The sequence below is a fragment of the Euprymna scolopes genome, chromosome 28 (assembly GCF_053919585.1).
Source record: "Euprymna scolopes isolate OS-2025 chromosome 28, ASM5391958v1, whole genome shotgun sequence".
Classification (NCBI taxonomy): domain Eukaryota; kingdom Metazoa; phylum Mollusca; class Cephalopoda; order Sepiida; family Sepiolidae; genus Euprymna; species Euprymna scolopes.
The window spans coordinates 92,333,677-92,350,491 of NC_136509.1; the positions used below are offsets into that span (position 1 = coordinate 92,333,677).

Genomic DNA, 16,815 nt, shown 5'->3' on the forward strand with positions numbered 1-16,815 from the left:
AGGAAGAGAGAGAGAGAGCGAGTAGGGAAGGAAGAGAGAGAGAGAGCGAGTAGGGAAGGAAGAGAGAGAGAGAGCGAGTAGGGAAGGAAGAGAGAGAGAGAGCGAGTAGGGAAGGAAGAGAGAGAGAGAGCGAGTAGGGAAGGAAGAGAGAGAGAGAGAGGAGGGAAGGAAGAGAGAGAGAGAGCGAGTAGGGAAGGAAGAGAGAGAGAGAGCGAGTAGGGAAGGAAGAGAGAGAGAGAGCGAGTAGGGAAGGAAGAGAGAGAGAGAGCGAGTAGGGAAGGAAAGAGAGAGAGAGAGCGAGTAGGGAAGGAAGAGAGAGAGAGAGCGAGTAGGGAAGGAAGAGAGAGAGAGAGCGAGTAGGGAAGGAAGAGAGAGAGAGAGCGAGTAGGGAAGAAGAAGAGAGAGAGAGAGCGAGTAGGGAAGGAAGAGAGAGAGAGAGCGAGTAGGGAAGGAAGAGAGAGAGAGAGCGAGTAGGGAAGGAAGAGAGAGAGAGAGAGCGAGTAGGGAAGGAAGAGAGAGAGAGAGCGAGTAGGGAAGGAAGAGAGAGAGAGAGCGAGTAGGGAAGGAAGAGAGAGAGAGAGCGAGTAGGGAAGGAAGAGAGAGAGAGAGCGAGTAGGGAAGGAGAGAGAGAGAGCGAGTAGGGAAGGAAGAGAGAGAGAGAGCGAGTAGGGAAGGAAGAGAGAGAGAGAGCGCGTAGGGAAGGAAGAGAGAGAGAGAGCGCGTAGGGAAGGAAGAGAGAGAGAGAGCGAGTAGGGAAGGAAGAGAGAGAGAGAGCGAGTAGGGAAGGAGAGAGAGAGAGAGCGAGTAGGGAAGGGAGAGAGAGAGAGCGAGTAGGGAAGGGAGAGAGAGAGAGCGAGTAGGGAAGGGAGAGAGAGAGAGCGAGTAGGGAAGGGAGAGAGAGAGAGCGAGTAGGGAAGGGAGAGAGAGAGAGCGAGTAGGGAAGGGAGAGAGAGAGAGCGAGTAGGGAAGGGAGAGAGAGAGAGCGAGTAGGGAAGGGAGAGAGAGAGAGCGAGTAGGGAAGGGAGAGAGAGAGAGCGAGTAGGGAAGGGAGAGAGAGAGAGCGAGTAGGGAAGGGAGAGAGAGAGCGAGTAGGGAAGGGAGAGAGAGAGCGAGTAGGGAAGGGAGAGAGAGAGCGAGTAGGGAAGGGAGAGAGAGAGCGAGTAGGGAAGGGAGAGAGAGAGCGAGTAGGGAAGGAGAGAGAGCGAGTAGGGAAGGAGAGAGAGAGAGTAGGGAAGGGGAGAGACAGAGAGTAGGGAAGGAAGAGACAGAGAGTAGGGAAGGAAGAGACAGAGAGTAGGGAAGGAAGAGACAGAGAGTAGGGAAGGAAGAGACAGAGAGTAGGGAAGGAAGAGACAGAGAGTAGGGAAGGAAGAGACAGAGAGTAGGGAAGGAAGAGACAGAGAGTAGGGAAGGAAGAGACAGAGAGTAGGGAAGGAAGAGACAGAGAGTAGGGAAGGAAGAGAGAGAGAGTAGGGAAGGAAGAGAGAGAGAGTAGGGAAGGAAGAGAGAGAGAGTAGGGAAGGAAGAGAGAGAGTAGGGAAGGAAGAGAGAGAGTAGGGAAGGAAGAGAGAGAGAGTAGGGAAGGCAGAGAGAGAGAGTAGGGAAGGCAGAGAGAGAGAGAGTAGGGAAGGAAGAGAGAGAGAGAGTAGGGAAGGAAGAGAGAGAGAGAGTAGGGAAGGCAGAGAGAGAAAGAGTAGGGAAGGCAGAGAGAGAAAGAGTAGGGAAGGCAGAGAGAGAGAAAGAGTAGGGAAGGCAGAGAGAGAGAAAGAGTAGGGAAGGCAGAGAGAGAGAAAGAGTAGGGAAGGCAGAGAGAGAGAAAGAGTAGGGAAGGCAGAGAGAGAGAAAGAGTAGGGAAGGCAGAGAGAGAGAGAGAGAGAGAGAGTGAGGGGGGCGGGGAGCATTTCAGATAATTGAAGTGTTGTGACTTCATGATTTAAAAAGTTGATGTGTTTCAAACTTCCGTATTTTAAATTGCTGCAAAATTTATCAACAAGTGCGTGGTACATAAACACCACAAAACATGGCGCCTTCTTTTACTTTGAGTCACAAAAAAAAAAAAAAAAAAATATTGAAATAGTCCGTTTCTACAAAATTAGTTCCTAACTTGAATGCTGCTCAAATTTGAAATAAGTTCATATTAAGCTATTAAGCATGGGTTTTATCTTAATACTTACTTGCACGGGTGGAGATGTTGAATAACGACGATAACAATACCATTGCACAGTTTATCAAAAAAACTCAAACTTCCAAACACAAAAGCACCACATTCCTACAAGTTTACAACAAAAAAAGTATTAAGAAAAATGAAAAACAATTTATGAATTGGAGACACTCTAACCAGTCAATTTATTAAGGGAATATAACTCAATTGACAACTATGGATTGTTCTACTTGCCTTCCTGCGAGGGCAGAGTTAAACACAGTCAGTTTTAATGTGGGGAAAATCCAGCTCCCAAAAAGGGGCACTCTGGATAGGAATAAAAATAATTGTCTCAGTCATGAAGGATATCTCTACTGATAGAGGACAGAAAAGATGAAGTGTAGCATCAGAACATATACTACACTGTGATCTTGGGCCATTATTCAAGCAAGAGCTTCAAGCCTGCTTTTGGTCTGTCAAACCGGCAGTACATCCAATGAAACTCCTTGATTTTCTGGATATAAGGTTTTTTTTTTTAAATTTTATTTGGCAGTTTAAAGATATTATTTAGAATAAGACGGCAACAGAGTAAATGTTTACAAGGACTTTTGATATGGATAGAATTGAAATTTTTAATGAACGACGAAACAGACATAAAAAAAATTATTATAAAGAGTTGTTGGTTGGTTGTTTTTGTTTTATGGCATATCAACCCTTTTTAGGTTATTTAAGGCCGCATCCAGTTATTTTTTAATAGTATATATATTTTTTTCAAGTTGGTTTCTATTTAACTCATAGTTGGGACCCTAACAGAGTGGACCTGGGAGCAATGGCAATTAAAAGGTGGCTCTACACTCCCCAAAGCCTGTAAGCTGGGGCCTCACCATTGGATATAGTTTAAGTTTGTAAAAAAAAAAAAAAAAAAAAAAAAAAATACTGAAAACGTTATTGCTAACTTCAAGGTTTAATAGTCAATTATTTCCAATTTCTTTTCACAAAGAAAATTTTGTTTTGTTTTTCAATTAATTGCTAATTCTAAGTGAATTGGAATTTATAAGTTAAGGCAATACAATGCAAAATTAAACATTGGCGCTTCTACGCTATCAGAACGAAATTTTGTAGTCGATAAATGGAGTTTTCAGATAAAAAAAAAATGATTTATGATTTTTTTTGGTCAATTCTAATAAATTACAATGTTAGCTTCCAAATTATGCAGTCGAAATCACCTGAATATTACTGAATTATTAAAAAAAAAACCCAAACAAACTTTCTGTTAACGGGTGAAAAATTGCCGTCATCTTGTTTAAATCGAAACAAAATTACATCCTTTTTGAACCCTCCTGTGTCTTACATAAGCAAATACGATCATTTTCTTCAAATTCTATTTTCTTTAATAAATAATTTTCTTCAATAGTTTTCGTAATTTTTGGATATAATCATCTTAAAAATTCAAGGAATACGTAGATACCATTGTTTTGATGTGAAATTCAGTTTTACGATTTCCGAAATTTCGTCCCAGTAGTGGAGAAGCGTCAAAGTATTTCTGTGTGGTTTTAAACAGCAATTATTTTTCAAATGTTCCAATCAGGGGAACTGTGCTTGGCTTGGTGTATCAGAATTTTTGACATCCCTAACACAAAACTGAATAAAATATAAAAAAACTCGTAATTTCTATTTTTAAAGTGGGTTGTTTATTTTCTTTATGCAATATACTTCCAAAATAAACTATTGAAGTTGTTTAAAAAAATAGAAATATTTTTGATTTAAAAAAAAAAAAAAACACTGTTTACAAAGTGCCGGCGCGCCTTCATGCAGCCATTTTTTTTACATAATGAAATCAATTGAATTTTACGAGTTAAATATTTTTCAACTTTTAAACTTTAAAAATCTATCAAAATTTTTCTATTGGTTCAATTTTTACGATATTTTCAGGGTCAATGTGAAATTTTATGCTCTTTCCAATAAACCAAATATAATGTTTTAGACTAACGTTTTTTTTTAAATTCACCTCCCTCCCCCCATTTTGAAATATCTATTAAAATTTTAATTAATTTACTCACCAAAGTTTTATATATCACAAATTGAAGATAAAAGATCAATAAATAAAACACTCGAATTTAAAAAAAAAAAAAAAAAAGGTTTTTTGAAAATTTACTTGTAAAGTCCAAAGTGTAAAACCTTTTTTTTTTTAAAAACCATGTTGATATTTTTTAAGTGGAAGCTTATGTTATGATTAGAATGTCAAGTAAATATCGAACGCTTATGACAATTTTTCCTATTTCATTCAATGTTTTCTTTTTAGATATAAAAAAAAATTCACTGGATAAAGAAGTATTAAAATATATCAATCAAAAACTCATGTATTTTATTAAAAGAATAAAAAAAAATTTTTTTCTAAATCGGTCGACTGGTTTTTTTGTTTAACGGCAAAAACTTATAAGTGAAGGTGTTCAGTTTTTAACTATGGAGGCACCAAAATACTAATTTTGGTTTACAGCAAGCAATAAAAGGAGATATTAATTATGCCCCTTTAAAGCCACCAGAAGATAAAGGCGAATAAAATCAGACTTGTCTCCCTTTATTTGAACAGTTAAAAAAAAAAAAAAAAAAAATCTGAGTTTGCGTTTTTTTAAAATCATGTTAAAAAGTATTTTATTTAAAAAGGACATGGAATATAAGTATAAATATGGATAAATTCTTAATGAACAATTGAAGAACTCATCGAATAGTAGTTTTTATAGGTAAGTGATTTTTTGGAATTTATATTTTTTTTTATAATTGAAGTAAAATTTTGTTGATTAGAAAATTAAAATTTTTTTTAAAGAAAACCGATTAAAAAAAAAAACAAAAAAAAAACAAATATTGCATAATTTGCTATTAAACCTGTATTTTTTTTTTAAATTTTGGTCTTTGCTCCTTTAATTAAATAAAAATTAGGGTTCGAATTGCATTTTTCAAGAAGTTATAAGCTTCGAGAGACAGTAAGTCTAAATATTCCAGTGTTTACCACAAATTTTTACCGACGATTTCTGACACTGCTAGTGCTTGGCTCACATGAAATTAGAGATATTTTTCTTGGCATTGTGTGAACAAAAAAAAAAAAAACTTTTTTTAAATAAAGTTTAAATTAAAAAGTTAAAAATGAAGTAAAATTTAAAAAAAATTTTAAATCCAGTATTAAAAAAAAAATTAATTTTACAGCAGTTATTTTTTTTGTAACGAATTGAAAACAAAGCTTGTAATATTGACCGATTAATTGTTGACAATTTGAATGTTTACTTTAGTAGGAATTATCTCCCTTTGTTAAATATCACTGTAAGATTAAGAAACAAAATTATTCAATTTAGATTTGAAATTGCCGACTTCGAATTTATTGGAATCAGACATTCATTGTTTGGTTAACAGTTGTCTCCCTAGTTGCTTTAAAGGTCTTATCGATTGATTGAAAGAGAAAAAGACAGAAAAAAAAAGAAAAGAAAAACGGAAAAAGAAATAAAGAAAAAAGAAAATAGGAAATGGAAAATATAACAAAAAAAAAAAAAAAAAAAAAAAAGAGAAAAGAAAAAGCAGATAAAAAGGAGAAAAAAGAGAAAGGAGAAAAAAGAAAGGAGAAAGAAAGGAGAAAAAAGAAAGGAGAAAGAAAGGAGAAAGAAAGGAGAAAAAAGAAAGGAGAAAGAAAGGAGAAAAAAGAAAGGAGAAAGAAAGGAGAAAAAAGAAAGGAGAAAGAAAGGAGAAAAAAGAAAGGAGAAAGAAAGGAGAAAAAAGAAAGGAGAAAGAAAGGAGAAAGAAAAACAGAAAAAAAAAACCAGAAAAAGAGAGAAAGTGACGGAAGAGAAAAAAAAAAAAAAAGACAAAAGAAAAATGCAAAAAGAAAGAAAAAAATTACCGTGTTTTCTCCAATTAGTTCTGAGCTAAGAGCAAGAGAAGTTACTAAAATGGTGGAACCACCGATGCCGTTCAAGGCGGCTGTGCCAAAAACTTGTAAAGATTTCTCTGGGATGAACCACGTCCAGACGCAGAAACTTATACTGAAGACAAGACCCAGAAAATACGTAATCTAGAGAACAAAATAATAAAAACATTTTAGTAGAGAGTTGAAGATATGCGTAGCATGGAAAGAATTAAGAGAATGATAGGATCGATGTGTAATGTAAGTTTTCAAACAGATCAGAGGAAAGAGAATCGGTAGAACCTTGAACAACAATGCCCTACAGAGTACTGCCGTAGACAGTGATGTCATCTGCATAAATATAAAAATGCTTCTGGGAATCCTTTCTAATTTGGAACATGCGTTAGGTTGTTCAAAATTAATCTACTTACTAAATAGAGAGTTTAATACGAAATGGAAAGTGAAGGTCTGAGAATGAATGTTATAGAGACAAATCAATGTTATAGAGACAAATCAATGTTATAGAGACAAAAGTGATGATCTGTTGTAGCATTCGGAAGCCCCAAGAAAACGGAAAGCTTGTGGATAGAGAGTTTGGGTTAGGAGCACCAGAATTTTTTGTGATACTTGTATCGAGTACACAGCAAGTGCAGTGGAAGTACTGATAGCCGTTGGGTAAGGAGAAGATTTTTTGTTGAGCATAAACTGGTCAGGGCAATGGAGGTATGTGTAACCCTGACCCCTTTTAACAACAAATGCAGATTCCAATGTAGTTTCCAAAGTATTCTTTGCTTTTGTCTACTTTTCTAGCCATGTGGTCATTTCTCACACTGGCAGTTGCCAAGAGAGGCTTGCAATGGTTCACGATTAAACAATCCAAAATACAGAAAACACAAACTAACACATTCTGTAGATATCAGTTGCATTCCAGTCCTTTAAACGTCAAAGTCCATATCTATGTAGTTTGTAGAGGCCTTTGTCATCGATTCATGTCAGCTCATCTCAATCTGCTCAGCACCACAACATACCTTCAAATGTTCCAAACTGGAAACTGTCTCCAAACTTATGTAGTTGGTGATTCATATCGGAGACACATAACGGGGGACTCAGAACAGAATGGATAATGATATTTATATAGATTACGCACAGTTCATATTTATAACAAATAGGAGATGCAAATTCATTATTGAAGAAGGGGAATATGTAATACAGTTCTTTTTGCATCGGAGGGGGATAATCATTACTGATGATGGCAGAAGGGACACATACTCTAATGGGGGTGTCATACGAAGTTCATTTAAGAGATGATAGATACAAAACACATTTACCTTTCAGTTGTAATGATGACAACGTCGAGACAAATTTACAAATGTTAGATGATACTTTACTCATGCCAGCTGGATGATGATAATTGTCAGGGATTCAAACTTTCTCAATTACATTGTCCTATCATCCCCCTCTCACCGCCAAGACATTAGCTCCCAGTGAGGTCGACTCTAGCTGTCTCTCGCTCTCTCTCTCACTATCTGACTCATCTCTAACTACGAACCCTGTGTCAATATATTGAGAATCTCCTTTCTTTATGACGTCAGAGATGTGGTTAACCAATGTGATTTTATCACGTTTCAATTTACTCGAGTCCTTTGCACATGTATCTATACACTTCTGATAAACAAAAGAAATTCCTAAATTTAATTGTATCTCTTTTAACCTATTTTGTTAATTATTTCTAAAACCCATATCGTCCATTCTTTTAACTGACATATTTAATATCCAGTTATTTCTAAAAGAATGAACAATCAACTGCATTCATAAATTAAATATCTGTCTCTGACATAATTATTTGCGAGAACGACAATCGTTCTGCATTCCTAGCATTTCAATCTATTACCTTTTAACACTTGCCTAGAGGGTTCGATTCTAGCCTTTTCCTAAAATCATTTTCAAACTTATCTAGTTTTGCTTTGTTACTTACTGGGGTATGTCCCTTTTCATAACAAAACGTCACCAAGTCAATACAGTCCATAAACTATCTCTAACTATTGTAAACTGTGTGTGAACATCTTCCTATACTTTTGTTCTGCTGATAAACATATTTCCTCTTGTTTTGTTATGTGTGTGTGTATATATATATATACATATATATACATAACAAAAAAAAAGGTCTATATTCCAAATTTCAATATGTTGTCCATCTTACTGTTTATTTCTTTAAGCATGTTAAAATTTTTCACAGCACCCGTTTTGTAGTGCAGAATCATTCATGTAATTATGTCATTTTTTAAAAAAAATTTACTCCACCTTTTATCAGAAAAATAAAAATTCAACTTTAAAAATCAAGGAATATGTACATGATTGCAAGATCCGAAAATCGAAAGAGAAATTGCAGTTGTGTTTTCTTTTAGTTATGCCATCTTTGAATTTTAATAACTCCCATAAACACATAAATGCCACTCCTAAAACTGATCGTAAACTAACTAAATATATTTATTTCTTTGATCTTTTGTCCCAGTTATCGTCACACCTTGATTAACAATCCTATTTCAGCTTTCTTTTGTGTGCCTTGGTGAACAACTTCCTACCCATTATCTTTCTATTAACCTTACCTACATAGCTTAATTCTGCTGATTAACTTTTTTTTTCTTTTTTTAAAAACTTTTCATGACACTTTGGGTGCGTGGGTGGATGGAACATCGATAGTATCATTGGTGAACAACAACTCAGATGAGAAAGTATATCAAGATAGCAAAAGTTATTGTGGCTGTCCAGAAGAGTTGTGGCCTTTGTGATATCAGTGGAGCACAGGGAGGAGCTGGTGTTAGTTTGCTTGCAAAAATTAGGAGTAGATGAAATAAGGAACTTCTGTCATTACTTACTAGCAGAGTGATACCACTGTCAACCAAGCTAAAAGTCGGTTATATGAACATGGACAATGACATGCATTGTATGAAAAGAAATGATACAATGCATGTGCAATGCGAGTCAAAGTCATCAGAAAAATGTGTACAGAACAGGAGACTTTGATGGTATGGTCACATTGAATGCTTCAGCCAAGGTAGATAAAGACCTGGCCAGAGATAAGTCAGTTTGGAAGTCAATTTCTATGACTATCTTTAAGACCCACATCATACATCTATTGTATCGTTATTATATTGTTTCTCTTGAGTAATTAATCCAGGATCGAACACATATGACAGGTTTTAAAGAGATGTTTATTTCTGATGACTTCAGAGGAAGATTAAATATGAAAATATTTTCCTAAATGTAAAAATACATTTGTGGGCGATTATTTATTGATTTTACTTTTACTAGTAGTTTAAAATCAATAAATATTTATCATTTCATCATTCATACCGGCAATGGAATATTTTGTTTTAAACAAGATCAAATGTAAAAGAAAATTAAAAAAAATCGTTTTTGGCATTGGGAAATACGCACAAATTATTCTGATTCAGATACCTGCAAATGTTTCGATTTTTCTGATTCCGATTAATCATCCCAACACTACTGGACAGTATAAGGAGATGTGACAGTGAAAAAATGGTGTCGAACAGTTGATGTAGAGGGGCCAGCTAGCAGTGAGGGAGAAAGGGGGAGGTCAAGGAAAACATGGTCAGAAGTGATAAAGATGAATTTGAGAGAAAGAGGGATAAATAAAGACCTGGCCATAGAGATAGTTTAGTTTGAAAGTTAATTTCTAAAAGATGTCCACCACGCAGCAGCATGTAAAATGAACGTTAAACCGAATGATGAAATTTAAAACAGTGAGTTGCAATCCTAAAAAAAAAAAAAAAAAAAAAAAAAAAAAAAAAAAAGACAATAATTACCTTTCCACCAACCAACTTGTTTATTGGCCTCATTAAGAGAGATGTGAAAAATCCGCAAATGTAAACCAACAGGGGCACAAGGGCAATATATTCCTTAGGAATAAAGAATAAAGATTTCAAAAATAAAAAATAAATTAGAAAATAAAATTAAAATTTTCTTAAAAATTAAGAAATTATAAAGATTCAATTAAAAATAACTTTTTTTTAATTTATAAAAAAAATTTATGAAAAATCTTTAATTTAAAAAAAAATACATAAAAATAAAATATAAATACACAAATTAATAAAAAAATAAATAAGCGAAGGATGTTGTAGCTTGCTTGAATCATTGTGTGTAACATGAAAGGAGTTGCGTCTGAAGGCTATATCAATGTGGTTGTAGGAAACGCCATGGACACGAGTTAGCATATAAAAATAATGACAATATTAGAAGGAATTTTCAATAATTTTCAATTATATTATGTTCCTTTACCAACATGTGTCCTACAAAATGGTAGATGTTGAGGTCCCTAATTTTCAAGAGTAATCTCTTCTTCAGGGGAGAAAAAGAAACGTATATACTGTTCGTTGAGGCTTTTCTTTGTCCATTTTATTTATTTTTTTATTTATGCTTTATTTTCGGAAGTCAGTGTCACAGACTGGCTGTCAAATCAATTTTCAGGGTACTAGTCGAGATGGATAAGTATTGTTAGGAATTGTAGGTTTTTTTTAATGTATATAAATGATTAATTTCTTCATATTACACTTAAAATGTGAACTTAGGAGTGTTAATGACTGCTGTACTAGTGTGACGTAGTTAGTATCTGTTTTGGGGTAAAGAGATTGATCTAAGGAAGGTCCCTAAATAAATAAAAATCAAGCAGTCTAACATACAAAGTTATCTTGTTGAATCTTCAAACTCAGATCCAAAGATTTCAAGTGGACAAATCAAATTTTTACTTTTGATTAACCAATTTTCATTTAGAATTGTTGTACCAGGTTATTAGCAAGTAATCCTCACAGATTGTTCCCTAAGCGAGGCATGCTCAGATGTGAACCTGATGGATGCCTCACACCGCCTGACAACGGATCTTGAGATGGAGTGAAACACTATGATGATGATGACTGCATTATTACATAAACCATGTACTTTCACAATTCTTTAATCTCTGCCATTATATTTTAGGGAAAAGTAACAAGACACAATAGGATTGAATCTAGTGAACTAAATTCAGGTAGAAAAGGTAATTGTAGAATACCTAATGAATGTCCACTGGAGGGCAACTGCTTAATTTCTGAAATTGTGTACAAATGTGAAGTTAAGGTGGATTATAGTAAAGGTATATCTAGGGGGGAGGGGATTTTTTTTTTTTTTTAAAGGACAGATTCAGAAGCCATATTGCATCATTTAAAATTGGACCTGAGAATAAACCAAATAGACATGGGGATAATGATAAAAATGGAAATAGAACAAAAATAATTATTAGAAATAAAAAAGAGGAACACAACTGCATTAGGCGATTGGGTTAGGGAACTATGTAAAAATAAGTTGTTTTTTTTAAATTCTATTTTCACCCCAAACAAGGCACAGTACCACTTTTATGTAGGGGCCTACAAAATGGTCAATAGTAGATGAGGGTAGAAAGTATAAACCAAGTAAATCTGTGCTTACTTAAACAAAAAAAATAGACGTTATACATTGGTTTTGTGGCCTATGCAAGTCAGATAGCCCAAGCACTTATGACCAGACATTGTGGAGATACCGTTGATACAACCCACCTCAATAAATGTCATTACTTGTTTATTAAAACGCTCATAGCCTTGAGCCCCTGGGGCAGGGGCATAGGCCATCTACAACTTTGTAGATGCTTTTGTAGCGACCTAGTTCTTTTTACGGGGTGAGGGTGCTGGCCCCACACCCAACCTTCCCAGAAGGTACATACAGCACCTAGCCTTCCCAAATGGTCACCCATCTGGTACTGGCCAGGCTCAACATTGCTTAACTTCAGTGATCTGGCGAGAACCGGTGTGTCAACGTGATTGTGCCATACTTATCAAAACGTCAGTTATTGCTATTTCCAAAGTCCTCGGGGGGGGGGGGGAGGAGGGGGGAATTAACAAGGCTTTCTCTTCATAAGCAGATTAACACACTTCTTTTCCAATTTAAATGAAATCACCAGGTCTCTTTCTCTTATCAGGTCCCATCATTTCTAGTGATCAAGTTGAACACAAGTTCCCTTTCACCCAAAATCTAGCGCAAGCTGGCTATTACTTGATCCAACAACACTGTCACATAGAGAGGAGCTAATAAAAGAGAAATCTGCATAAACTAAAAAAAAATGACAGATTGAAGAGCTTCGGTTCAACAGTAAAAAAAAAAAAAAAGGGGGGGGGAGTAGATATGTTTATTAAGAGGGGGTGATGATGACTAAGTCATTAACGGCATGAACTGAAAACCTATGTGTGTGCCAAGTTTGAATCTAGATTTTTCTTCTGTTTTTACTTCATAGTCACCACTTATCAAGGCTTGAAGGCCACCAGAGGATAAGAGTTAATGAATGTAAGGTGGTAGTGTAGTAATCATTAATGGTGTAAATTGGGTAGAATTTCATTATTTATGGGGGATGACTCAAAGAACTTGTTTACATTGGATTTGAAGGCTACTATGTTGTATTCAACCAGGAAGTAGGACAGCGGAACAGTGTTCCACAAACGGGCAGTTCTGAGAAAGAAGGTTTGTTCATGGAATCTTTGTTTAGATTTAGGCGCAGATAGGGAGTGGGGAAATCGTTTATAGTGGTTGTAGCTAGTCGAGTGTTTTTTTTTGTGAAAGTTTGGCAAGGGGGGGGAACAGATTGGAATTCAGTAGAGTTTGTTTAACAAAAACAAAATCATACTTGACCTTGTGTCTCACCGCCTGAAAAAGATGCAAATAAAATATCTGTACACTTACTTTGCTTAATTTGATAGATTCCGTGAGATAGAGTGGAAAATAAATCTGAGACACATTCACATACAAACGAGTCGACATGTAGAGTAGGAAAATCTGAAAACATCAAATTGAAACAATTTTTAAAATTTAGCCATTTTATTTTGACGAAACGATTTTAAAAATTTAGCCATTTTATTTTGACGAAACGATTTTAAAAATGTTTGCAGATAAATTGCAAAGTTAACTCTCCAAAAAACACAAGATGCAACACGAGAAAGATGACAACTTTTAAAAGTTGAAAAATCCCATCATCACACAAAGAACTTGGTTAGTTTGCATCTGCTTAACATAAAATTCTTATAGAAATTCTTATAAAAAAAAAAATATAAATATTTCATCCTAAAATGCCATTTTCTTTTGTTGATTGTTGTTCCGTGTTGTTAAGAATAAAATTTAATTCGAGTTATTTCTTCCAGGAAATAATTTATATGGTCAGATATATTTTCATATATTCATCAATTTCTTTATAAAAAGGATTGTTGTTTCTTCCTACAAAATCAATATTTCATTCTGAATAGCCATTTTATTTTGTTGAACATTCATCCATATAATTAGAATATATTCCTTCCCCAAAAGAAGGAATTTGGTTGAATTTATTTTCGTATAGAAATCATTTATTCAAAAGAAACCCCCTTCAACCAAGTTCCAGGATTGTAAACGAAGATGCTCTGAGTAGTCACCCATTAAATAAATCCTTTTTCAAGTTCGAAAATAAAAACTCTTTCTCACCATATAAAACTGCGGCTCATGCCACCAATCCTTCCAGGTCATTCGGACGACGTTAGATCTAAGGAGGGCACCAGTTTCCTTGTCTTCTATTTGCACTTGACCTCTGATATTTACATATTCTTTCGTACCAACGTGAAAAATGAATGTAAAAAAGACACCAATTCCACAAATAATAAAAACCAAGATCTGAAAAAAAAAAAAAAAAAAAAAAAAATTTCATTTTCTTTTTTTTTTAAACCGCTGCGACATGAACAGACTTGAAAATGAGATTAGGTTTTTATTTTGGCAATTTAAATTAAAACTATAGCTTACATGATACATTATGCAACATATGGAATTCATGATATCATGTAATTCATGATAAAATTTAATTTTTTTTTAGATAGGCGTCACCACTTATCAAGGCCAATAGGCCACTCAAGGATAAGGGTTAAAGAGTGTACAGTAGTCAAAAGGATAATATAGTAATCGATAGTAATGGAAGTTCGGTAAATTTGTTAACTTATATGGAACGGCTCATCAGAAACTTGTTCACGGACTTGAAGACAACCATATTATGGACAGCTAGAAAGCAGGAAAACGGAAGACAATTCCACAGGCGTGCAGTTCTAAGAAAGAAGCTTTGATCATGGAATCTATGCTTAGGTTTAGGCACAAATAAAGAGTGGGAGGAATTATTGATAGTGTTTTCAGCTAGATGAGTGTTTCTTGTGAAAGTTTGGCGAGGGGGGACCATAGATTGAAGCTCAGTCGAACACTTTCCATGAAAATAACGATAAAGCAGAGACAAACTCGCAACATCTCTTCTGTGAGATAGAGGTTGCAGCAAAGAGAAAAGGATATCTCCCACCAGGCCACAAAGTTTATTTTGACCCCTATTAAGGCAGGACAAGTCTTTTCTAGAAGCTCCTGCCCATATGTGGCAACAGTATTCCATCCTTGGACGTATCTGGCTCTTATGTAGATAGAGAATTGCATCAGCAGTGAGATATCTACTGGATCGATAGAAGGATCCGATCATTTTTCCAGCGGCCTTGGCAACAGATTTGATGTATGTATTCTATTTAAGATCAGGAGTAAAGGTCAAGCCCAGAAGCCTGTCAAAACTTGAGGCCTCCCCAAGACGAGAGCTATTCATTTTAATTGATGCCAGATGGGGATTAGAACGTTGATGTAAAGATAGAATACATGATAGCACACAATACATGATAGCACACAATACATGATAACACACAATACATGATAACACACAATACATGATAACACACAATACATGATACATGATAAAAATATATTTGGATTCTCTGAACAACCGTTTTCATCTTGAGTGTTACTTTCACAACGTTTTGGACGGCTGTAATCTCCAACCTTTTCCACTTGTATCTTTTTGAACTCTGGAATCTGAACAGAATTTTTAACGGAACCTTTTATTTGATCGACGGGAATTGCTTGTCTGTAAGGACCCATTGTAAAGTGTTTTTTTTTTTTTTTAAATTTTTTATTTATTTATTTTTTTTTACAGCATATCAACCCTATTCAGGTTATTTAATGCCGAATCCAAAGATTTTGAAGAAAATTTTTTTAATAGAATATATTTGTTGTTTTCAAGTCAGTTTCTATTAGACCCATAGTTGGGACCCTAACTGAGTGGACCTGGGAGCAATTAAAAGGATGGCTCCACACGCCCCAAAGCCCGCAAGATGGGGCCTCACCACTGGATATAGTTTAAGGTCATATCCAGGACCATGGTGTAGTGAGCTAAGTACTTGGTAAAAATAAGTTGCAAAGTTACTCTTCTGGAGGTTGAAGGTTCAATTCTAAGTGTGGGTAACACTCAAAGATACAATTGCAAATTGCTTGGATTACGTAGATCAAATATAAAGGGTTTTGTTTGAAATTCAATTCAGCTCCAGAGTTTGACAGGATACACAAAGTAATGCTCAAGATGTCCGAAAAATAAAAATAATATGAACAAGCTCAGCATGCAAGGTCTCCCTCCATGAGTGAAAAAAAAATTCAAGGACTGGTTATTGAGAAAAATATGAACAAATGAAGAGACAAACGATTTGGGGGCAATTTTACTCTGATAATGACCCCCCCCCCCCGAAACATTTTGCATAGCTTTTTTTAATTTTAACTCATTTTCCCGAATTTAACGTGTTCAGAGTTCGTCGCCATTTGTATTTTTCAAATACATCAATAAACACTATGTTTTTTTGAGCTAAATAAACATTTTACATAAAATAAAAAAAACACTAAAAAATTATCCAATTAGGTAGAAAAGTAACTTCTCTTTCTAATATTTATTTGTTATATATATATATATATATATATATATATATATATATATATATATATATATATATATATATTTTACAACTTTTTCGAATCTATGTGTATAGTAAAACAAGGGGGGGGCAACTAAAGTTATTCCGGAAAATCCATTCTGGCAAATATTTATCTTCACCATAACTAATGTTTGTGCAAAATTAAAAAGAAAAAAAAATTCAAGGAGTGGTTATTGAGAAAAGTGTGAACAAACAAACAGAAGCGGATTACTAGGTTCAATCCCTCCTTTGTTGGGGGGGGGGGCAATAATCAATGCTCATCTAAAAAATTCAGAAACAAAATGCATTGTAGTATATACTAAATATGAGTTGATCAACATTTGTTTCCACATTATATATTTTATATCTTAAATATTTTATTTTTTGTATTTTTAGATCCCATGTACGTCAGGGTACAAATGTGGGACACAAAAAAAAAAAGTACTAACAACCAGACACCACCACCTCTGCACACAACCACGATCCTCACTGCTGACGGGATTTTAAATCACATAAAATAAATCCTAAAATACTCCTTGGTTTTAGGATGGAGTTATATTTGAAGGAAAAAAAAAAAAAAAAAATTTAATTCTAATTAGCTGCAATTTGCAATCAACTCACCAAGTGTTCAATTTTTTATCACTCATTCCCTCTCACTGTATATTTTTGACTTTCCCTATTGTTTTATGCAATGTCCATCACAGTTATGTTTTTCTGTGTTTTATCAAAAGATGATAAAACTAATTATAAAATTCATCGAGTTTGTCCCTTATAAAAGAGCAGAAAGAGACTAATTTTGGGTTTTGTCTATTCTTTTTTTATAAATGTAAGCTTTTTTGCAAACTTGCTCCTCACCCCTCCAATTCAAACAAACAAGCTCAATAGATGACTGAACAGGTTACATTTTCTCTAGCAATAAAAAAAAAAAAAAA

At 34.7% G+C, this 16,815-nt stretch overlaps 1 protein-coding gene across 1 annotated transcript in view; it reads right to left on the reverse strand.

The window, feature by feature from the left end:
• Window positions 1-2,088: 2,088 nt before the first annotated feature.
• Window positions 2,089-16,815, reverse strand: part of LOC145249735 (major facilitator superfamily domain-containing protein 12-like) — a 100,444-nt gene continuing 85,717 nt past the window's right edge. The window contains exons 5-9 of the mRNA XM_080111636.1: window positions 13,557-13,742; window positions 12,789-12,881; window positions 9,857-9,949; window positions 6,027-6,197; window positions 2,089-2,269 (exon numbers count right to left, since the gene is read on the reverse strand). Coding sequence (XP_079967762.1) covers window positions 2,171-2,269; window positions 6,027-6,197; window positions 9,857-9,949; window positions 12,789-12,881; window positions 13,557-13,742 — 642 coding nt within the window. The 3' untranslated portion in view covers window positions 2,089-2,170. The remainder of the gene's footprint in view (window positions 2,270-6,026; window positions 6,198-9,856; window positions 9,950-12,788; window positions 12,882-13,556; window positions 13,743-16,815) is intronic.